Source organism: Ahaetulla prasina, chromosome 15, assembly GCF_028640845.1.
Source record: "Ahaetulla prasina isolate Xishuangbanna chromosome 15, ASM2864084v1, whole genome shotgun sequence".
Classification (NCBI taxonomy): Eukaryota; Metazoa; Chordata; class Lepidosauria; order Squamata; family Colubridae; genus Ahaetulla; species Ahaetulla prasina.
In genome coordinates this window covers 3,675,588-3,700,535 of record NC_080553.1, presented here as the reverse complement: position 1 = coordinate 3,700,535, position 24,948 = coordinate 3,675,588, and the positions used below count along the sequence as shown (strand labels likewise).

The 24,948-nt window shown below is 46.4% G+C and overlaps 1 protein-coding gene across 1 annotated transcript in view; it reads right to left on the bottom strand.

Annotated features, from left to right (window-relative positions):
• Positions 1-430: 430 nt before the first annotated feature.
• The window catches only part of RTN4R (reticulon 4 receptor), a 199,637-nt gene continuing 175,119 nt past the window's right edge, over positions 431-24,948 (bottom strand). Inside the window, exon 2 of the mRNA XM_058158563.1 lies at positions 431-2,576. Coding sequence (XP_058014546.1) covers positions 1,138-2,576 — 1,439 coding nt within the window. The 3' untranslated portion in view covers positions 431-1,137. The remainder of the gene's footprint in view (positions 2,577-24,948) is intronic.

Here is a 24,948-nt window from a genome sequence, read left to right as displayed (position 1 = left end):
CTCTCACTTTCCTTATTCGGGTTATTGTTGGCTCTTTGCTTGTCTGTCCTCTGGCATCTAAGCTCTCTTGGCCAGAGCCCTGATTTCAATCCTTGTTTGTTATTCTGAGCTATTCTGAAATATTCACGATGTGAGCAGACCCTTCAGGGAGCCAGGGAGGGCACTGCACCATTAACAAGAGTGGCTTTTCTGGGAGGGAATCCTTTGCTGACGCCAACTGGAAATTGCATAAAGTGGCCCTGCCTGGCTCAGCGCTGCCTTTCCTTCCGGCAGGTAATGGCTCTCAGGTACCTTAGTAGGAGTTTAACAGAAACCAGCAAATCCAGGAAGAAACTCCAACAATGAAGGACCCCCAGAAGAGGTGTGAGCGGTGTGTGCGTGCAAAGGTGATAACACCGTAAGGAAAAAAGAAAGAAATATTTATTTCGTATTTTTTGTACTTGTACACAAGTAAAATAAAATGCATATCTATATATATATATCTATATTCATATTTATATATATACTGCAGTCTTCAGTGAATGAAAAGGGAGCATTCTTTAACAAATGCCTCCTTCTGCAAACCCAGTCAGGTGGAAACGAAAGGAGGTTAAAACCTCAAAATTCAGAAACGTAGGAATTTTAAAAAATGCCACTGATGTGATCTCAGCAGATGGGAAAATGTGCAATATCGTTTAGGACTTCAAATTACAAGTAATGATTTTAGGGTGAGGGGAACATTACAAAGATATGGGGTTATTAGACCTCTTATTTTTCTATTCTTTCTTTCTTTCTTTCTTTCTTTCTTTCTTTCTTTCTTTCTTTCTTTCTTTCTTTTTCTTTCTTTCTTTCTTTCTCTTTGTGAAAAGGGTAATTCCAAGGACAAAGGCAAGATCAACCAATCAAAATCAAACATATAAATTCCAGAAGGAAGAAATAAATTATTTACACTTTTTGTTGTTGTTGTTGATTTTGTGTGTGTGTGAGAGAGTTTATAAAGGCATCCAGTAAAATGTTTAGCATCGTAACGTTTTTCTCTGGGCATAACTTCTTCTTCACAACCTATGGAGAGAAGAGGCTTTGCATTCCCCCCCTCCCCCCCTCCTGTTCCTCTCTTAAAGCCGAGAGCCCCTCCTGAAAGCAAAGGCTTGATTGATTTCAAGAGAAGCAAAAGAGACTCCACATGACGGGGGGCAGAAGAAGGCTTGGGAGGACTGGGGCGCTGGAACTAGCACTGGGAGCCGGCTGTGCCATACGGCACTGGGACCTGGACTTATTCCTTCGAGAACACCCCTGCCTCCTTTTGGTCGGGGCAGTGGAGGGCTCCACGGGACCCAAGAACTCGGGTTTCAACTTGGTCAAAGGGGGCTCGACTGCACTGGGGTACGTTCCAAAGGGCGAGTCGTTGATGTGCTTGTTGCTGCCGTTTTTGGGCAGCTCCGCCTCCACCTGATGCTTGGTTTTGGCCATATTTTCCTTATCCTTGAGTGGGTTGTTAGGGGAAGCCCGGTTGCTGTGAGAAGAAGGCCCTGCCTTGGCTTTGGCTTCGTAAATGAAAGATTTATCCATCTCCGACTGGCAGCATTTCTGCCCGTTGTCCTGAGGACCGAGCGTCGGGTCCGCTGTGGGCAGTTTGCCAGATCTGGTTTTGGTGCTGAAGACGCTCGTTCTGACCTGGTTGAAGGAGTCGAGGCACCCTTCCAGGTCCGTGCTCTGCAAGCGCTTGAGGTCCCTTCCGGCCAGCTGAGCAGGTAAGTGGCACTCCAGTTCGGAGGAAGACCCTTTGAACTGCTTAAACCAATCCCAGAGCGACCGGGCCTGGCAATCGCACAGCCACTGGTTGCCGTTGAGTCGAAGGTACTGGAGAGACCCCAGCGGAGCCATCGTCTCTCCAGTCAGCACCGTCAAGTTGTTATTAAAAAGATACAAGGTCATCACTTTCCCAAGGTCATGGAATGCCCTCCGATGGACCACGCTGACCCTGTTCTGATGCAGCAGCAGCCTATCCAGGTTCGTCAACCCCCGAAACACGTTTTCCGACAAACTCTTGATTTTGTTCCCATGCAGAAACAAATACGTGAGGTTAGCAAGATCCAGGAAGGTGTCGTCCAGAAGCTCCTGCAGGTCGTTGTCCTGCAGGTAGAGATACTGTAAGGAGAACAGACCCCGGAAAAGACCCGTGGACAACTCCAGGAGCCCGCAGCGATCCAGGTGCAAAGTATGCAGGTGGACAAGGCCCTGGAAGGTAGAAGGACTGATGGACTTCAGGTTCACGTTGTCGCTCAGATCAAGCTCTTCCAACTTGTCGAGCCCATAGAATGCACCGGGTTCAATCAGACTAATATTGTTGGAGTGGATCCACAGAATGGAAATGTTGCGGCAGAAAGTAAAGCTGGTGGACTGGATCAGGTTGATTCGGTTGTTGTGTAGGAAAATCCGCTGAGTCTGGACTGGGATCTCGATGGGGATGGTGGCGATCCCTTGCTGCTGGCAGCTGATTGTGATTTTGGGTTCACTGTAACACACGCAGGCTCCGGGACACAACTCCACTTCGGATGGGAAGTTCAAGCACAGCACCAAAATCAGCAGTTTGCTTCCTGAAAAACGTCCCAAAGGAAGGGGGAGAAAGAGAAAGGAAGAGGCAGATTAGATCATTCACAACATTGTGATTCACAACAGAAATGTTTGAAAGGTACCACTAGGGCAGGGGTGTGAAACTCAAGGCCCGTGGGCTGCATCTGGCCTGCAATGTGGTCGGATCTGGCCCAGGGACCGTCCTGGAAAATGTCGCTTCGGCCCAGTCTACCCAATGCAAAGAGGAAACATGCCAGCAGTTTGGGGCGGGGCATCGAGCTGGCCATGCCCACCCAGCTGACCACGCCCAATGAGTGGGGTCAAGCCGACCACGCCCACCCAGCTGGCCCCGCCCAGTGAGTGGCATCAAGCTGGCCACGCCCACCCAGTTGCCCACGCCTAGAGAGCGGTGTCAAGCTGGCCACGCCCACCAAGTCAGCCATGCCTGCCCAGCTCCCTGAGGTCAACCACAGCCCTCATGTGGCCCTCAATGAAGTTGAGTTTGACAGCCCTGCATGAGAGAATAGACAAACGGCCCCCAGCCTAGACAAATATGAGTAAAACGACCCCAATTGAAACAAGAAATTCCCTCGAGCCAATTATTAGCAACAAATTTTGGAAAGAGGAAAAAACGCCGACAGGTATATTTCTTACAAAAGCTCTCTCCATGCCATGGAAATGCTAGTGCTCCATTGGATATCGGGCATCTCCTTTCTTGACCACATCACAAATGACACCATTTTCTAAATGAAGAACCCTTGGTGAATATTGGAAGATGGAACGTTGTTTTGATATTGATTGATGAAGGTTGGATATTAAAAACTATGTACTTTATTCAAGAATAAATACTAACTCAATCGGAAACTTCTGAGAACTCTAGGAGTGGAATGGTCTGATATATAATGGAGTGGAAGAAAAGTATCTTCTTTGTCTTTGGAAGGGGAGTGGAGGTTTTAAGGAATGACTATGGATTATGATTTGTGCTAGATTTTAATTTTTGTTGTTAGTTTTATACCCTGTACTCGGTTCTCGGAAGTCTTGGGGGTGGGGAGGAAGGGAAGGGAGGGAGGGGCAGAAAATGGATTGATAGTTAATGTACAAAGATGATTGAAGATGTATAATTAATGTAAGATCGGACCTGCCTGGCTACTACTTTAGAATGAAGGGAAAGAAGGAGTAGAAGAGAGAAGGAGGAAAGAGAAGAGGAGGAGGAGGAAAGGAAGGAGGAGGGGAAGAGGGAGAAGAAAGGAGTAGGGAGGAAAGAGGAGAGGATGTAGATAAGAGAGGGGGAGGATGGTTATGGAAAGTAGAAGAAGGTAGAGAAGGAGAGTAAAAGGAAAAGGAAGGGGGTGGTGACCGGGCAGACCCGATTAATTGTATATGATGGTACATTAAATATGTTATTGGATATGTTATTGGATAAGAATGTCAAAATAAAACTTTTTTGGAAAAAAAACAAAAACAAATGACACCATTTTCGTGTGGCCCCAATTACAGAGAAGGTGAGAGAAGGCCGACTCCGTTGGTATGGACACGTCCAGAGAGCAGCACCTTCCACTGTGGCCAAGACTGTCTACCAACTAGAAGTCAATGGCTGGTGACCTCATGGGCACCCATAACAGAGATGGCAAGACACCATCAACAAAGACATGCAAGCCGCAGGCCTGCACCCCGGAGATGCAGCTGACCGTGCAAAATGGTGCTTGATGATCCGAAAAGTGGACCCTGCACCTGCGGGAATAAGCTAGAAAGAAGAAGATATTTCTTATCCCAGGGATCCCCAACGCCCGGACCATGAGCCATTCGGAACTGGGTCGTGGAAGAGGCAGGCAAGCATGTGCATGTGCATTCCGTGCCCTCTTGTGTGAGCAGGGATAGTGGTGAAGCGTGTGCATGCACAACTCCATTTGTGCAAGCTCCCCGACAGTTTCGCAAATGGAGCTGCGCATGTGTGTGCTTCCCGGCGACTCCCGTGGGATCGTCCCCCTCTGTTCCCTCCTCCCACTGGTCTGCAAAGCCAGAAAGGTTGGGGAACTCTGTCTTACTCCATTGTTTGCACCTGTGTAAGTTTGACTGAAGTCATAAATGATTTTTTATGAAAAATGACAGTTTTTTTTTTACTTGGGGAGGATGTCACAGAAATGTTTATTACAATTCAAATATCTGGAGCACCAAGAACAAAATCATCTACTGCAATATCCTTCCTGTAAAAGACTACTTCAGCTTCAATCACAATATTACAAGAGCAAAAAATAGATTCAAGCTTAATGTCAACCGCTTCAAACTTGATTGCAGAAAATATGACTTCAGTAACAGAGTTGTTAATGCTTGGAACTCGTTACCTGACTCCATAGTCTCTACTCAAAATCCCAAAATCTTCAACCAAAAACTGTCTACTATTGACCTCACCCCATTCCTAAGAGGACAATAAGGGGCGTGCATAAGCACACAAAAGTGCCTACCGTTCCTGTCCTATTGTTCCCTTCATTATATCAAATTAATATTGCTGATGCATATTCTTTACTTATATATATATATATATATATATATATATATATATATATATATATATATATATATATATATATATATATATATATATATATATATATATATATATATATATATTCTTCATGATATGTTTTTTTTTATGACAAGTTTGTGTATACTGTTGTGACAAATGAAATAAATAAAAAAACAACAACATGCAGCACGATTTCAGATTTTCCTAACTTCTGGACTCTAGTCATTAACATGTTTGTCTTTCACCCTGTTTGGGAGGGACAGAAGGGTGAATAGAAAAAGTTTTGGCAAAAGAAGAACGGTCGTAAAATGGGGCAAAACTCACTTAAGAAACATCTCACTTAACAAGATAAACTTTGGGCTCAATTGTGGTCGTAAGGCAAGGACTACTTGTATTTCATATTTCTTAACTGCCATCTTCTCTGGAGGGGAATTGATAACTTGAGAATCGATGCTTCCGGACCAGCGTTTCTCAATCTTGGCAATGTTCAGATGGGTGGACTTCAACTCCCAGAATTCCTCAGCCAGCGAGGTTGAGAAACAGACAGTCTCACAGCTGGCAAGAGAGGAAGTCCCTCGGCCAGGGTCATTTTTGCAAGATCCCTCCTGGGGAAGGGGAGCAGCTGATTCATTCGTGTGATGCAGCTCTCTAGGTGGGAAGGTTTAACTACCGTTTTTTTGCGGGAGTTAATTAACTGGATCCTGTTTGCACAACACACTAACCTCTGCTGACCCAGTTTAGCCTGCCGTGCAAACAGAGCCCAATAACAGGAGAACAGCTATTTTTGCCACGACCTTCAGAGAGCAGAAAAAGGCAAGCACTTGGCGCCAAGCAAAATGCAAAAAAGCCACCGCAGCCTTCCTTCGGGTGACACTGAGGCCGTCTTCTCAAGGAAAGGAGAGACAAGACACCAGCAGGTGATGCATGTTTAGCCTTAACAGATTAACAGAGTTGGAAGGGACCTCGTATGTCGTCTAGTCCAACCCACCCGCCCAAGCAGGAGAGCCTACACCATTTCTGATAGATAGCAGTCCAGTCCCTTCTTGAAAGCTTCTAAGTGATGAAGCTCCCACAACTTCTGAAGGCAACTTCCGTTCCATTGGTTGATTGTTCTCACTGTCAGAAAATTTATCCTTAATTCCAGGTTGAATCTCTTCTTGTTCAGTTTCCATCCATTGTTCCTTGTCTGGCCTGCTTTGGGAAATAGCTTGACCCCTTCCTGTCTGTGGCAGCACCTCAAATATTGAAAGATGCTATCCTGTCTCGCCTGGTCCTTGTCTTCACTAGACTAGCCAGGCCCAGTTCCTGCAATTGTTCATTGTATATTTTAGCCTCCAGTCCCCTCATCATCCTGGTTGCTCTTCTCTGCAATCTTTCTAGAGTCTCAACATCTTTTTAATAGTGTGGTGACCAAAATTGGATGCAGGATTCTAGGTGTGGCCTTACTAAGGCTTTACAGAGTGGTATTATATTGTTGGCAGTGGTGAGTTGGCCACAGTGAATTGTCACAGACCCTCTCTTCACCCCACTGGCAGCCAACCTCTTGTATGCAGAGAGGGGAGGTAGGAATACATTTGGAGAGATTTCCGAGCCTGATATAAAGGGCTATAAATCTCCATCAATAAATTACGATCATTTGTTCTGTCAATATTATAGCTATGGCTCAGATATTTTATCTGGGCATTGGGAACGGCACCAAGGGACAGATCAGACCGAAGACGGTTCCCTCTTTCGGGTAATCAAAAGCCGGGAAACCTAACCCAGCCCTGTGCTCTTGTCATCATAACTCACTCGGTGCGTTTAATGAAGCTGCCAATCGGAGAGAGAGAGCTGCAGCTGCCGTGGCTCCGGGCGAGATCTCTTCGGAGGAGAGATGGCACCTGCTCAGCAAGCAGGGGACAATCCATGCCTGAGATTATTAAGTTCTTCCAAAGCCCCTCAAGGCTGAGCATTTGGATCGCGCTGGTGACATTGGCTGGCTGCTTGTCAGGTTTTGACACGCTCCAGACCCATTGTATGGAGCAAAACAAGGCACAGGTTCTGAGTGCCCGGCTGACAGCGTGTCACACGGAGGAGGCTTCTCTTGGGAAATTAAAGCCATTCTAACCACCGGGAGGGGGAATGATGCCAAAAATGCAAGGAAAGACAAATCCGTTGGGAGTTTGGTGAGTCACGCTAAGCATTAGGGCTGTGCGTGTAAGAGAAACAGGGTTTCTCCAGCCTTCTCTTGCCCTATAATGAGGGCACCAAACTCCACATGAGGATAGCACTAGCACTTAGACTTCTATACCACTTCACAGGGCTTTCCAGCCCTCTCTAAGCAGTTACAGAGTCAGCCTCTTGCCCCCAACAACAATCTGGTTCTTCAAAAGGGTGGAAGGCTGAGTCAACCTTAAGCCGGTCAGGATCGAACTGATGGCAGTGCACAGAATTAGCCTACAATACTGCATTCTAGCCACTGCGCACCGTGGATGGATGGATGGGAGGGCAGGCAGGCAGGCAGGAAGGAACGAAGGAAGGGCAACAGTATTTAGACTTATATACCGTTCTAAGTTTCAGCAGCACTGAAAAAAAAAGGGGCACTTTTCACACTCAGGACCATCGTCGCATCCCCATGGTCACGTGATTTACATTCGGATGCCTAGCAACTGACTCCCATTTATGATGGTTGCAGCGGTCACACGACCCCCTTTTGCGACCTTCTGACAAGAAAAGTCGATGGAGAAGCCAGATTCCCTTAAAAACTGTGGCACTAATTTCATGAGTGCAGTGGTTCACTTAACGACCGTGGCCAGAAAGAGCATAAAACGGGGCCATGGTGGCGCAGTGGTTAGAATGTAGTATTGCAGGCTGACTGTGCCCACTGCCAGCAGTTCGATTCTGAGCGGCTCAAGGTTGACTCAGCCTTCCATCCTTCTGACATCAGTAAAATGAGGACCCAGATTGTTGTGGGCAAGAGGCTGACTCTGTAAACTGCTTAGAGAGGGCTGTAAAGCACTGTGAAGAGGTATATAAGTCTAAATGTTGTTGCCCTTCCTCCCTCCCTCCCTCCCTCCTCCCTTCCTCTCATCCATCCATCCATCCATCCATCCATGGTGTGCAGTGGTTAGAATGCAGTACTGCAAGCTAATTCTGCCCACTGCCAGCAGTTCCGTTCTCACCGGCTCAAGGTTGACTCAGCTTTCCATCCTTCCGAGGTGGATAAAATGAGGACCTAGATTGTTGGGGGCAATAGGGTGATTCCATAAACCGCTTAGAGAGGGCTGTAAAGCACTGTGAAGCAGTATATAAGTCTAAGCAATAGCTATTCCTTCCTTCCTTTCTTCCAGCTCACTTGTGGTCGTAAGTCGAGGACTACCTGTGGAACAGTCCCAAATTGAGTCACAAACAACCTATTTATAAACAACTGCAATCTAACCCCAAGATTTGCCCTAATAACCCACCACCCAGTTTAAGAATCATTATTTTAAGCCAAGAGGTTTGCCATCCTTCAAGTTGCACAACTCCTTTGGTGATAATTTCATCCATCATAAGGCGCAGATTCCCCCTACCCACCCCCACTTAATCTTTCTCCAGTTTGACACTCTCCAGATGTGGGCCTACAAATCTCATGACAATAAAGCTGGGAACAAGGAGAATTGAAAGCCACACATCTGCAGGGCACCAGATGGGGGAGGCCTTTACTGGGAGGTGGGGGAGATGACACTTGCCTTACAGGCGACACAGCCAACATTCTTGCAGAATGAGTAGAGAGGGCAGCTGATGGGAGCAGGCAATAAGTGAAATTGTACAAGGGGGTGTATTGGGTGTACAGGGGGTTGGGAAAACATGCCACAGGGTCAGGACATTGCAAAAATGTTCCTGCTTTGAGCCATAAAATGTTGGCACTCTGAAATATATGGCCAACCACAGTCTTTCCTTTTAGGGCACCCAACATCACATAAAATGCAGACAAAGAGAAAGAAGAAATGGGAGCTTAGCTAAACTGAGATCAGGGCTAGCAGTGATGACGTTACCTCGTTGGGTCATGAAACATCTGCAAGAAAACAAGCAAGCCCAGAGAGCACCAAGGACCCCTCATTTCAACCCTGAGCTACAAATATTCTCCTTTATTGGAAAACTGAGTTTATACCAACCCCTCACCGCTCTGTGGTTTTCTATCCTGGTAACCCATCTTGGCTTCCCTGCTTTGCACCTCCTCTATGGCAGGGGTTTGCAAACTTGGCTCTTTTAAGACTTGTGGACTTCAATTCCCAGAGTTCCTCAGCCAGCTTTGCTGAGTTGAAGTCCACAAGTCTTAAAAGAGCCAAGTTTGCAGACCCCTGCTCTATGGCGTAAGTATGCCCCTGTTCCATGACCTGAGATCCATGAGTCACTCGACCTGATAAGCCCTGGCCATCCACAGCTCACCGAGGATAGGGTTTTAATTGCATGGTAGTGGTCACCATCTTGACTTGGTTTTGAACCGAGCAAGTTGACAATGCATTCTTGTTCTCCTGAAGTGCCAAGAGTTAACCCTTTGCTGTATCCATGAAGTTTGGCATGACTCAAGAGATCTGGGAGGAATTGGAAGAGAACCCATCACCTTCCTTTCCACCAGCTGTGACAGGAAAAGCCTCATTCTTCAACGTAATGACTAAATTAGTAGACAAGCGAAATACTGTGGACATAATATACTTAGACTTCAGAAAGACATTCCACAAAGTAGACTACAACCTACTTCTGGTAAGCTAGAAAAAAAGTGGGATAGATAGCATCACCACCAGATGGATTCACAACTGGCTGACAAACTGTACTCAACGAGTAGTCCTCAATGGGTCTACGTCTACATGGAGGGAAGTAAGCAGTGGGGTACCACAAAGTTCCGTCTTAGGCCCAGTACTCTTCAATATCTTCATAAACGACTTAGTTGAGGGAATAGAAGGGAAACGTACCAAATTTGCAGATTGATATTAAGCTGGCAGGAATAGCCAACACCCTAGAAGATAGGCTCAAGATCCAGATGAATCTTGACAGACTTGAACCCTGGGCTCTATCTAACAAAATGAAATTCAATGTAGAGAAAAGTCAAGTCTTACATTTAGGCAAGAAAAACCAAAAGTACATATATAGACTGGATGAAACCAGGCTTAATAGCAGTCACTGTGAGAGGGAGTCTTAGTGGACAACCAGTTAAATATGAGCTAACAGTGTGCAGTGGCAGCTGAAAAAGCCAATGCAATCCTCAATTGCATCAACAGGGGGGATACAATCAAGATCATGTGAGGTGCTAATACCACTCTATAAAGCTTTAGTAAGATCACACCTAGAATCCTGCATCCAGTTTTGGTCACCACACTATAAAAAAGACATTGAGACTGTAGAAAGACTGCAGAGAAGAGCAACCAAGATAATGAGGGGACTTGTTGTGTCTTCCCCGCTCTCACCACAGCCGGGGTCTGCTTATCTGCTTCCGAACGCTGAAGAATGTCCTCCCGGCCCCAGCCCTGGCTCCATGCCCAGACAGGCTGAGGAGGGGGCATCTCCCGGCCCCAGCCCTGGCTCCATGCCCAAGCAGGCTGCAGAGGAGGGAGCACCCCCCGGCCCCAGCCCTGGCTCCATGCCCAGGCAAATGGAGCAGCTAGACCCCTCCCCCTCCTCCACAGCATGTGAGCCTGAGGAAAGTTTATTTCCAACAGCTGCTGATTGGAGTGACCCTCGCATCAGAAGACTGGATAGGCGGAGGCAACAGAAGGAAGGGAGGGGCAGGCCTTAATGAGTGCTGAGTCATGGAGCCACACCCCATGGCAGTCTCTGAGTCAGGCAAAGTCGAACTTATCTTGCTGAAGTCACTTTCTGGTCTCCTGCCTGCTCTGAGGACTTTGCTAGGACTTTGGGCAGAGCTGCAGAGGCAAGCCTGATTTGGATTTCCCTGACCCAGCCGTCAGCGGAGGAGTGGGACACGACAGGACTGGAGGCTAAAACATACGGAGAACGGTTGCAGGAACTGGGCATGGCTAGTTCCTTTAGTGACCATTCAAACTTACAATGGCACTGAAAAATGTGCCTTATAACTGTTTTTCATAGTTACGACCTTTGCAGCATCCCCATGATCATGCAATCAAAATTCAGATGCTTGGCAACTGGTTCATCCTTATGACCGTTGCTGTATCTCAAGATCCCCTTTGCGACCTTCTGACGAGCAAAGTCAATGGGGAAAGCCAGATTCACTTAACAACCGTGTTACTAATTTAACAACTGCAGTGATTCACTTAACAGCCGTGGCAAGAAAGGTCATAAAATGGGGGGGGGGAAACTCACTTAAGAAATGTCTCACAGAAATGTTGGGCTCAATTGCGGTCATAAGTCAAGGACTACCTGTAACCGTTCAGAGGCCTGAGGGAAAGGCCGGGGTTTGCCGCTTGCCAGAACCAGACCCATTTTCTCTCCTGCATCTTCTCTCCTGCTTTAATCAGGGTTAGTCTTGCCAATGAGCAGAAGTCATGCTAGCTTATGGTGTATGTTGTGACTCAAGCCCCTGAACCTGGCCCCATGCCCAAAAGTGACTCAAAAAGTGAGGGGGAAGGGCCGGTAAGGCTTACCTCGGGAGCACCGATGCCTTTGGCCCGGCTCCAGGAGCCAGAACCAGACCAGTCGGAGGACGTAAGGAGGCCGTCATCCTATGATTCCTCCCTTCTTCAGGCTACACCTTCAGACCCAGCTGATAATAATAATCAAGCTTGGCTTGACCCGCGCTTCAGAAGATTAGAGAGGCGGCATCATCAAAAGGAAGGGTGGGGCAGGAGCCCCACCCCACAGGATATATAAGGAGCTTTGGGACTGCTCTCACTCCACGGGAAGCAAAAGTTTAGCTGAACTGTTTCAAAAAGAGCTGAAAGTCTTGCTACGTGAGTCATTTGTTTGAACTTTGGCAGGCAGCTGCGATTTCTCTGCCAGGACTGATAAGAGCCGTGAATCCACTGGCTAAAGGCCAGCTCGTTACTCCGAAGTGGGGAAAGAGACAGAACAGTGTAAGGCCGTGATGGTGAACCTATGGCACGTGTGCCACAGATGGCATGCAGAGCCCTCTTGGTGGGCACGCCAGCTGTCGCCCCAGCCCAGCTTCACCTCGGATGCACATGCGCCTCCCACCGGCCCGCTGGCCTTCGGGTGTCTACTGCGCATGTGCGGGGGTCGGGGCGCACGATGGGGATGCACATGTGCATGCGCGGGGCATCTGGGTGCATGTTTGGGGGAGGGTGCAGGAGGCTTTCCAGGTCCAAAATGAGGCATGGGGAGATCAGCATGAGACCCCTCCTGTGCCGTTTTGGGCCCGGAAAGGTTCCTGCACCAACCTGGCAGCCAAAACGGGGTGCGGGGGAGCTGGGGCCCATGTGCAGGGGATGCCCATGCATGTGCAGGGGGGGCATGCATGGGGGCGCACTCGCATTGCATCTTGGGGGTTCTGGCACGTGAATGCCCTCACACGTTTTGGGCACTTGGCACCAAAAAGGTTAATGATCACTGGTGTAGGGTCTCCTGCTTGGGTGGGGTTTGGACTAAATCTGGGGTCTCCAACCTTGGTCCCTTTAAGACTTGTGGACTTCAACTCCCAGAGTTCCTCAGCCAGCTTTGCTGGCTGAGGGACTCTGGGAGTTGAAGTCCACAAGTCTTAAAGGGACCAAGGTTGGAGACCCCTGGACTAGATGATCTCCAAGGTCCCTTCCAGCTCTGTTAATCTGTTACATCTTCCTCTCAAGTCTATCGATCTGCAGATATGATGATGCACTTTTCCTTCAGGAGAAAGTCGATAAGAATCCTCTCCTGCCTGCACATAAAGGGACTCAGAGGCAGCACGAAGCCTTTTGCTGAGTCAATGGCCTTTCCTTGCCTTTATCTTTGGCAGGCAGGGATAGAAAGTGAAAAAAAAGCCCACACCTAGAATCCTGCATCCAATTTTGGTCACCACATTATAAAAAAGATGTTGAGAGCCTAGAAAAAGTGCAGAGAAGAGCAACCAGGATGATGAGGGGACTAGAGAAGCTACGATAAACAGTTGGAGAAACTGGGCCTGGCTAGTTTAGTGAAGAGAAGGACCAGGAGAGACAGGATAGCATCTTCCAATACTTAAAGAGCTGCCACAGAGAGGAGGGGGTCACGCTATTTTGCAAGGCACCTGAAGGCCAGACAAGAAATAATGGATGGAAACTGAACAAGAAGAGATTCAACCTGGAATTAAGGAGGAATTTTCTGACAGTGAGAACAATCAACCAATGGAACAGAAGTTGCCTTCGGAAGTTGTGGGAGCTTCATCCCTGGAAGCTTTCAAGAAGAGACCGGACTGCCATCTGTCAGAAATGGTGGAAGGTCTCCTGCTTGGGCAGGGTGGTTGGACTAGATGACCTACAAGGTCCCTTCCAACTCTGTTAATCTGTAAATCTGAAATCGTGGAGCAGCCCTTCAGATCCTCTCTAGGGCCATGAGGAAAAATGGCCTCTGAGCTAAGCCAGGTGGGAAGAGGATTCCAGCCAGATGCTGGAAGGGACAAGAGGATTAAGCTTAGGCTGGCCAAATGCCTCTCCTCCTGGTCACGCAGGCACTAAGGCAGGGGTCTGCAACCTTGGGAACTTTAAACCTTAAGCAAAGCTGGCTGGGGAATTCTGGGAGTTGAAGTCCACCAGGCTTAAAGTTCCCAAGGTTGCAGACCCCTGCACTAAGGGACACGCAGGGCCTTCCCTACAGTGAAGCAAAGTGGGACAAACCTTTCAGGGGAGAGGTCAACCAGGAGTAGGGGTTGTGCATTGGCCTTGAGGCCCTTGGCCCTTCACTGAGCAAGCCTTTCAAGCAGCTCCCAGCCCCCCATGAAAGGATATTCTCAGATTCAGGGTGGGCTGCTTTGTTCCAAGGGTTTGGCCAGTCTAAAGACAAGAAGAATTAGGGGAGACATAGTAGCATTATTTCAGGGGCTGCCGCAAAGAAGAGGGGTACAAATTATTCTCCAAAGCACCAGAAGGCAAAACAAGAAACAACGGATGGAAACTGATCCAGAAGAGAAGCAACCTGGAATTAAGGAGAAACTTCCTAACAGTGAGGACAATTAACCAGTGGAACAGCTGTCCTCTAGAAGTTGTGGGTGCTCCATCAGTGGAGGTTTTTAAGAAGAGACTAGACAAGGGGTCTCCAACCTTGGTCCCTTTAAGACTTGTGGGCTTCAGCTCCCAGAGCTTTGCTGGCTGAGGGATTCTGGGAGTTGAAGTCCACAAGTCTTAAAGGGACCAAGTTTGGACACCCCTGTCCTACTCGAACAGGAGGTTGGACTAAAGACCTTCAAGGTCCCTTCCAGCTCTATTCTGATCCAAGAAACAATGGATGGAAACTAATCAAAGAGAGAAGCAACTTGGAATTAAGGAGGAACTTCCTAATAGTGAGGACAATTAACCAGTGGAACAGCTTGCCACCAGAAATTGTGGGCGCTTCATCACTGGAGGTTTTTAAGAAGAGACTGGACAGTCACTTGTCTGAAATTGTATAGGTTCTCCTACTCGAACAGGAGGTTGGACTAAAGACCTTCAAGGTCTGTTCCAGCTCTATTCTGATCCAAGAAACAATGGATGGAAACTAATCAAAGAGAGAAGCAACTTGGAATTAAGGAGGAACTTCCTAATAGTGAGGACAATTAACCAGTGGAACAGCTTGCCACCAGAAATTGTGGGCGCTTCATCACTGGAGGTTTTTAAGAAGAGACTGGACAGTCACTTATCTGAAATGGTATATAGGGTCTCCTGCTTGAACAGGGGGACTGCCATGAGTCCTTCCAGCTCTATTCTGATTGATTGAAGGGGAAAAAATGATGTAGCTTGCAGAATCCTCCAAATCTGGTTTGTTTATTCTCATATATTAATTAAAGCATTAAGGTGGGGCCTCTCTACTGCCTTTATTTTTCTTTCTCAGACTTGATTTTAGCAATTGCACTTAGACTTATATATCACTTCACAGTCCTTGACAATCCTCTCTAAGAGTCAGCCTCTTGCCCCCAACAATCTGGGTCCTCATTTCACCCACCTCGGAAGGATGGAAGGCTGAGTCAACCTTCAGCCTGGGGAGATTCGAACTGCTGGCTGCCGGCAGTCAGCAGATGTAGCCTGCAGTACTGCATTCTAACCACTGTACCCCCACGGGCTCTTTAATGGGAAAGATGCTGATCACTTATCTATTTATTTATTTTCCATGTTTGTAGGACCACCAATCTATCTGACAAACCCCTGAGCAGCAAACATACCGCATAAAACATCAACAAAACACAAATATCCACACAGAAAATATGGATCGAGGGCCAGTGGTGGGATTCAAATAATTTAACAACCAGTTGGTGGGTGTGGCCATGGTGGGTGTGGCCATGGTGGGTGTGGCCAGGGGGTTTGACAGGCAGCACTCGGCCTCCTGCAACCCCCTGGGAGCAAAAACGGGCTGCGTGGGGGGCACTGCCTCCCCCCAACAGCCTGTTTTGGGCCTAAGAAGCCTCCCTGCACGAGCCAAAATGGGGCACGTGGGGACTCCTGGAAGGGGTGGGGTGGGAAGGGGCGGAGCCAGCCAGCAATTTAACTACCGGTTCACCCGAACCGACCAGAACCGGCTGAATCGCACCATTGATTGAGGCCCCCTTATTAAAATTACAAAATGTCTACAGTAGGCCTTATATCCACACTGAAGCTCCCATCTTAACAGCCCATTCCTCATGCTTGGAGGACACCACATCAATGTCCCCTTTTCCTTATTGTGCAATATTTTGGAAACATTCATTTATATTCTTGGGCTCAGAGAATTCCATCCTGTCCATCATGTGGATCTTTTTGGGGTGAAGTCACCATCCCATTCTGGATCTTGAAGAAAGAGTCAACTTTTGATCCAGGATTTTTTTTTTTTGTATCCAGATGGGAAACAGTAGCGTCTTGGACCATTGGCATGACAATTGGGGTCAACTGCATACCAGAATACAGAATTGGAAGGGATGAAGGCAGTGGTGGGATTCAGCCAGTTCGCACCACTTCGGGAGAACCGGTTGTTAACTTTCTGAGCAGTTTGGTAAACTGGCTGTTGGAAGAAATCATTAGGGCAGAGAACCGGTTGTTAAATTACTTGAACACCACCACTGGATACAGGACATGGAACATAGAACAATAGAGTTGGAAGGGGCCTTGGAGGTTGCTGTGTCTGTGCCCCCTGAGCCAGCCCACCTGCCAGAAAGTGACTTGGAAAGTGAGGGGGAAGGGCCGTCAGGACTTACCTCGGGAGCACCGGCTTCCCTGGCTCAGCTCCAGGAGCCAGAAACAGGCCAGGTGGAAGAGATAATGAGACCTCCATCCCCTGACTCTTCCCCCCACCAGGCCACGCCTGCAGACCCAGCTGACGGCAATCAGGCTTGGTTTCGTAGGCAGGAGAGGAGGGAACAACAGAAGCAAGGGTGGGGCAGGCCCAGGAAGTGCTGAGTCATGGAGCCACATCCCACAGGATATAAAAGGCAGCGAGAGCTGCTGTGTCTCTTTGTAACAGGCAAATCCACTGATTAAGAGCTGAAGTTTGTTTCTGGGTGACTCACCAGCGTCATGGAAGATAACGGAGGCTCTTGGCAGATGCTGGCTATTCTGCTGCCAGAGCTGATAGTGCCGGCTAATTAAGCCATCACTCGGACGGAGGCGAGGGAGAACAGAACAGAGGTTGTCTAGTCCAACCCTCTGCACAAGCTGAAGCACAAAGTTCTACCTCTCACTGGTCAGGGATTTTCACAATTCCTCGGCCTGTTTCAAGAACAACGGAATCAATTTGGCTTAAAAAGGAAAAAAAAAACCTGGCTTACAATTTCTCCATCAAGGCATAGACCCTTTTCGGTCCAAAAGCAAGAAGCCTTTCTTATTTGCAGGGCAATAAAAGTATGCTGTAAGGCAGGGGTCTCCAACCTTGGCAACTTGAAGTCCGCCAGGCTTCAAGTTGCCAAGGTTAGAGACCCCTGCTGTAATGGAATGCTTGGACGTTGCGAAAGAAAAGGAGCATTTCCAAGCATGACCAGGGCAGAATAGATGGATAGCTCAGCCCTATTTTGGTCTAAGAGCCGTGAGTGCCTCAGTTAAGCAATCGGAGAGAAAGAAGCTGAAATGATTCAGTGAGACTCTCACCTTAATGAGTTCACTAATGAATGGCAGCCGGGGTGTCACGAATTCCATTTTCAAGATTCTGCCTCCAGACTCTCTTTTTCCTGGCATTAAAGAATGATTGATGAAGCTCCCTGAGAATCTTGCATCTCCATTCATGAACTGTTGGGGCTTGAGAAGAGTGTCAACCTGAAGGCAACAATTATCTGCTTTGCTGTGTGTAGATTACACTCAAGCACTTTGTCCCTTCTGCTTAAAAGATGGTTTCAGAAGCAGGTTCAGAGGAGGAAAAAGAGGATGGCGGGGGAGTAGAAACAAGCCCTATGTTGGAAGACAGAATAGGGCATCCAGCATTGGTCACCATAGTATTAAAAAAGAGATTGAGACTCTGGAAAGAGAACCGAGAAGGGCAACAAAGATGATTAGGGGGCTGGAGGCAAACACATATAAAGAACAGCTGCTGGAATTGGGTATGTTTGTTTAGGGGTGTCAAACTCGATTTTATTGAGGGCCGCATCAGGGTTGTGTTTGACATCGGGGTGTGTGAGTGGGTGTGACCACGGTGGGCGTGGTCAGTTCGATGTCACTCATGTTGGGGGCGCCTGTGGAGGTCCAAGCATTCTGCCAGCAAAAACGGAGTGGCCCTCCTGAGCTCCGTTTTTGCTGGTGGAGGGTTGCAGGAGGCCATTGCAACTAAACACAGAGCTCGGGAGGGCCACATGCAGCCACTCCGAGCTCCGTTTTCACTGGCGGAGGCACTGCGGGCTGGTCCTTCACTGTTTCCAGGGCAGCCCCCTGGCTCTGGGCCCTGGACTTTGAGTTTGACACACCTGGTCTAGTTTAATGAAAAGAAGGACTAGGGGTGACATGACAGCAGTATTCCAGTATTTGAGGGTCTGCCTACAAAGAAGAGGGAGTCAAGCTATTCTCCAAAGCACCAGAAGGCAAGACAAGAAGCAATGGGTGGAAACTTCCTGACAGTTAGAACAATTAATTAGTGGAACAACTTCCCTCCAGAAGTTGTGAATGCTCCAACACCTGAAGTTTTTAAGAAGAGACTGGACAATCGTTTGTCTGAAATGGTATAGAGTTTCCTGCCTGAGCAAGGAGTTAGACTAGAAGACCTCCAAGGTCCCTTCCAATGCTGTTATTCTGTATTTGGCAAGATATCAAGAGGAAGGCATGTTTAGCTGTGAGAAGAGAAGCTGTAGGGAGGTGGGATGGCCCTCTTCAAACTCCAGAAAGGCTGTCTCACCAAAGAAGGTAAAAGCCTGTTCTCTCATGTTCACAAGTGCAAGACACAAAGGATTTAAGTTACAGGAAAGCAGTTCCTGCCTGAATGTTGGAAGACCTTCCTAAACAGCTCCTCTCTCACTTTTCCTGGATGTGTCCAAATGGAAGCCGGGCAGCTTATCTTTCAGTGATGCTTGATTTCTGCACATAAGGACAAGAACTTCCCTGGAATGCCATTTAATCAATCAGAACAGATCTGGAACAGGACCTTGGAGATCTTCTGGTCCAGCTCCCAGCTCAAGCAGGAGATCCTATACCCGTGAAGGTATAGGATCTCCACCTATGGCATGCGTGCCGGAAGTGTCACGCAGAGCTATTTTTCTGGGCATGCGAGCTGTCCCCCAACTCACCTGCAGCTGCACATGTGCGCACACCTCAGCTGGTGTTCGGACCTTCGGAGCACATACGTGCAATTCAGGGGACCCAGCTGGTCTTCGGACCTGTCCTGCGCATTTGTGCATGTGTGTGAGAGTACTGGTACACAGTGCGTGCATGCGCAGATAGCATTCACACATGTGCACTGTGCACCTGAAAACCATGTACACGCACAAATGGTGCAACAGAGTGCATGGGGAGCTGTGTGAAAACTGCATGCATGTGAAGACGTGCGGTTGCGTGTGGCCCACCAGACTTGAAATCCTAGGCTTAGAAAACTTGGAACTCCGTCACCTTCGACAAGACCTAAGCTTAACTCACAGAATCATCTATTGTAATGTCCTTCCTGTCAAAGACTACTTCAGCTTTAATTGCAATAATACTAGAGCAACTAATAGATTTAAACTTAATGTCAACCGCTTTAATCTAGATTGCAGAAAATATGACTTCTGTAACAGAATCATCAGTGCTTGGAACACTTTACCTGACTCTATGGTCTCTTCCCATAATCCTAAAAGCTTTATCCAAAAACTTTCTACTATTGACCTCACCCCATTCCTAAGAGGACCATAAGGGGCGTGCATAAGCGCACAAACGTGCCTACCGTTCCTGTCCTATTGTTTTTCTTTTCTTCTTCCTATATATATGCTTGTACCTCCTTATATTTACCCATATAAGTTTATATACTATATAATCTTTTGTATGATTCCTACATATATTGTTGTGACAAAATAAATAAAATAAAATAAAAATAAAAATAAAATATGCAGATGGTGCGGTTGCGCACACAGCGCATGGGGGAGGAGCCGTGCGAAGCACACGAAGCTCGTATCTGTTTGGCACTCTTACCAGGTTCACCACCACTGCCCTATATCATTTCAGACCCCATACCAGTCCTCAGTCTCATGGCTGAATATTATTAGCAGGCACCCAAGAACTCCTTATAAAGCAAGAGAATGAACCAAGGCTTCAAAGTGAATGGATTTATATCTCAACAAAGACCCACCCACTCCCTTCATACGCCCGTCCCATTCCTCAGAATGCTGCCTGCAACTCTTCCGAAAGGCCTAAATGCAATGGGACAATCTGGTTAGCGTACCACTGACCCTGAAAAAATATAATGTTGGGCCTAATGAGGAGTTAATCGATATGGGATTAAACACTGTGTTGACACTTAAACAGGCCACTTTAGGGGCACATAAAAAGGAACATTGTCAGCAGCACTTACAAGCTTCATCTCCAAAGAGGCCCTGAGCTGAAGGGTAGGATATCAACCAAGTTAATGTTTTTTACAAAAGCTTTCGTTGGATGGTCTGGTATAGATCCCTCGGCTCGTAATTCTGTACGACATCTCGACATCTGTAGATGTCAATCAATCTATCAGAATAGAGCTCGAAGGAATCATGGCGGTCTCCCTGCTCAAGCAGGAGACCCTATACCATTTCAGACAAATGATCTAAGTGCCAAAGCCCACTGCAACTACATTGCCAAAAAAGCTTTAAGAGTTGTAAACTTAATCTTGCGTAGCTTCTTCTCCAGAAACACTACACTACTAACCAGAGCATACAAAATATTTGCTAGACCAATACTCAAATACAGCTTGCCTGTCTGGAACCCACACCACATTTCTGACATCAATACACCTGAACGTGTCCAGAAATATTTTACAAGAAGAGTTCTCCACTCCTCTGAATACAACAAAATACCTTATCCCACCAGACTTGAAATCCTGGGTTTAGAAAATTTAGAACTCTGCCGCCTTCGACATGACCTGAGTTTAACTCATAGAATCATCTATTGCAATGTCCTTCCTGTTAAAGACTACTTCAGCTTTAATCACAACAATACAAGAGCAAACAATAGATTTAAATTTAATGTTAACCGCTTCAATCTTGATTGCAGAAAATATGACTTCAGTAACAGAGTTGTTAATGCTTGGAACACACTACCTGACTCTGTGGTCTCTTCCCAAAATCCCCAAAGCTTCAACCAAAAACTGTTTACTATTGACCTCACCCCATTCCTAAGAGGACTGTAAGGGGCATGCATAAGAGCACAAACGTGCCTACCATTCCTGTCCTAATGTTCCCTTTCATTATATCCAATTAATATAGTTATTACATACTTATGCTCATATATATGTTTATATATTATATAATTATTTTCATGCTTATGCTTATATGTACTGTTGTGACTGACTAAATAAATAAATGAATAAATAAATGAATGAATGAATGAATGAATGGATAGATAGATAGATAGATAGATAGATAGATAGATAGATAGATAGATAGATAGATAGATTTCACATGGCTTAGTGTTGCCAAGGCAGAGAAACCCTGATCTAGTCTCATGCCATGCGTTCCAGCAGGCCTGGGTAGCAGGAGGGAAGCGCCCTGGTTTTGCTCTCTGCCAGGTAAGAAGAGCCAGCAGAGACCACTGGAACACCTCCCAAGGGTTTGACAGCCTTCATTGCCCCTCTCCCTCGGCCAAGGTTAGAATCGCTTCCTGCAGAACTCAGAGAGGAAACACTCAGAACATACGAGTAAATTACAAAGTAGTTTTTTTTTTTTTAATTGAAAGAGTTTTATAAAAAAACAAAAACATTTTCCCCCCTTTTTTCCCCCTCCCTCCCAAAAAAACAAAAAACAAAAACAAAACACCCCCCTCCCTCCCCCACCCCCCGGCTTCCCGGGTCAATCACAAGGTAAAGTTATACATAAACCAAACATAGAATAAAATTTTCCCTTCCAATCCAAACAACCACATCCAAAGCTTTTCGTCTCCCAACCCCCTCCCCATTACATAAAATAACTTTCTAATTATTCAAAGGCAATCTGATATTTCTTAATCTGATATCTGTTTTGTAAATAATCAATCCATTTTTCCATTCAATTAAATATCTTTCCTGCGTATTGTCTTTTAAAACGCTGAGATTTTAGCCATCTCAGCCAAATTAATAACTTTCAATATCCATTCTTCTATTGTAGGTATCTCTTCTTCTTCCAGTATTGTCCAATCAATAGTCTTGCTGCTGTTATTAAGTTCAAAATCAATTTAGTCTCAATCCCTGTACAATCCGTTATAATTCCCAAAAGGAAAAATTGTGGCAGGAACTTTATCTTCTTCTTCAGTACATTTTGAATAATCCACCAAATTCTTATCCAAAAGACCTTAATTTTCTTGCAAGTCCACCAAATATGAAAATATGTAGCATCATCACAATCACATCTCCAACATTTCGCTTGGATATTAGGATACATACATGATAATTTTTTGGGATCTAAGTGCCATCTATAAAACATCTTATAAAAATTTTCCCTTAAATTCTGTGCTTGTGTAAACTTAACATTTCTAACCCAGATTTTCTCCCATGTTTCCAACATTATTGGTTCCTGAATATTCTGTGCCCATTTTATCATACAATCCTTTACCAAATCCTTTTCCGAATCTATCTCAAGCAACACATTATACAATCTCTTTTTTATACAATCTCTACTTTAAATTACAAAGTAGTTTTAACCAGTGGTGAAATTAGATTTTTTTTTACTACCGGTGTCATATCTTGAGGACTAACTATACTGAGGCCTGCGGAGTAATAATGTGATAAGATGGTTGGCCAATAAATTTTATTATTATTATTATTATTATTATTATTATTATTATTATTATTATTATTATTATTATTATTATTATTATTATTATTTATTTGATTTTTATACCGCCCTTCTCCCGAAGGACTCAGGGCGGTGTACAGGCAAAATAAAACAAACAATACAAAGTACAATTTAAAATGCGATTTAAAAAACTTATTTAAATTAGCCTGGAAATTTAAAATTTACCATACATTAAAAACCCCATTTAAAATTAATAAAAAATTTGACATTAAAATTCAATTCAAGCCAGCCCCGCGCGAGTGAAAAGATGTGTCTTCAGTTCGCGGCGGAAAGTCCGAAGGTCAGGTATTTGGCGTAAACCCGGGGGAAGCTCGTTCCAGAGTGTGGGAGCCCCCACAGAGAAGGACCTTCCCCTGGGGGCCGCCAGCCGACATTGTTTGGCGGACGGCACCCTGAGAAGTCCCTCTCTGTGGGAGCGGGTTATTTGTTTAATAAACAAATAAAAATAAATACAGGAGTTTACAGTGAACTGGCAGGACATCTTACTTCCTGAGCACCCAAGGCCCTCCCCATTCCCCACCACTCTTCAGGTAGTCCTCGACTTACAACTTAGTGACCGTTCAAAGTTACAACAGCACTGAAAAAAAGGGACCATTTTTCACACTTGGCCACGTGATCAAAGTTCAAATGCTTGGCAACTGACTCATATTTATGACGTTTCGCGACTTTCTGACAAGCCAAGTCAATGGGGAACCCAGATTCACTTAACAACTGCAATGATTCACTTAACAGCTGTGGCAAGAATGGACGTAAAATGGGGCAAAATTCACTTAACGATTGTCTCTCTCAGCAACATAAATATGGAGCTGGATTGTGATCTTAAGTCGAGGACTACCAAGTAAACGTATTTTCAAAAGATCAACAGTAAGAACAGCTGTATAGCCGCTTAATCTGACAGATTTCAGTAACACATTTCCTTTAATGCGCCACTAGAGAGTTACTGTCGTGTCCCACTCCTCCGCTGACGGCCGGGTCAGGGAAATCTGAATCAGGCTTGCCTCTGCAGCTCTGCCAAAGTCCTAGCAAAGTCCTCAGAGCAGGCAGGAGACCAGTAAGTGACTTCAGCAAGATAAGTTCGACTTTGCCTGACTCAGAGACTGCCAAAAAGCAGATCCTTTATATAGGCCATGGGGTGTGGCTCCATGACTCAGCACTCATTAAGGCCTGCCCCTCTCTTCCTTCTGTTGCCTCCGCCTATGCAATCTTCTGATGCGAGGGTCACTCCAATCAGCTGTTGTTGGAAGTAAACTTTCCTCAGGCTCACATGCTGTGGAGGAGGGGGAGGGGTCTAGCTGCTCCGTTTGCCTGGGCATGGAGCCAGGGCTGGGGCCGGGGGGTGCTCCCTCCTCTGCAACCTGCTTGGGCATGGAGCCAGGGCTGGGACCGGGAGGTGCCCCCTCCTCTGCAGCTTGTCTGGGCATGGAGCCAGAACTGGGGCCGGGAGGCATACATTCCTCCGTGTTCGGGAGCAGATAAGCAGAGCCCGGCTGCGGTGAGAGCGGACAAGACACAACACTTACTATGGCAAGAGGTTGCCAAAAGCCACAGCTGCAGATGTTCCAAACCTGTCCACCCCACCTGAGCTGAAGCAGCTTGTGAGACTATGAGGAGCTGTGGGGTAAAAAAACAAGTCCCACCAACTCAGTGGACATTTCCATTTTCGCAATATACAGGAAGAGCCATTTATCACCATCGTGGTCATCATGTCATATTTGAATTCACCATAATGCAACTGTCAACTCCGAAGTGAACCTGGCTGAAGCCATCTTTGGCAGCCTCTTAGTTGCCACGATCTCTGAGAGGGGGAAGTAGATAGACCAGCAAATAGTCAAAACAAAAATGTTTTCTTGTGGGAACCAAGATCACCCCAACAGGTGGCAGTTGAAGAAGGAAAGGAGTGTCCAAGCAGCTTGCCAGCTAATTTCATAGGACAATTTGACCGGGGACATCTGGGGAGGGAAATATTTGCTCTTTTAATTAAAACCACAAGAATTTTTAGAGTTGGTTTTCACTAGCAGTGCCAATATGATGTATCCAATAAACATATTCTTGGAGGAATCTATTTGCCTTGGAGTTCTGCTTTTGGCGGATCTGTTACTCAGAATCCTGACAGCAACCACAGACCAAATCAGATTAGTGCTTTAGACCAGGGGCCTCCAACCTTGACAGCTTTAAGACTTGCGGACTTCAACTCCCAGAATTCCCTAACCAAAACTGACTGGGGAATTCTGGGAGTTGAAGTCCTCCAGGCTTCAAGTTGCCAAGGTTGGAGACCCCCTGTTTTAGATTGTAAAAGGACGGACTTCAATGGGCTAAAAGAGAGACTAGGAAGGATTCCATGGATGAAAATCCTAAAAGGAAAGACAGTTCAAGATGCTTGGGAAACCTTGAAACGTGAGAT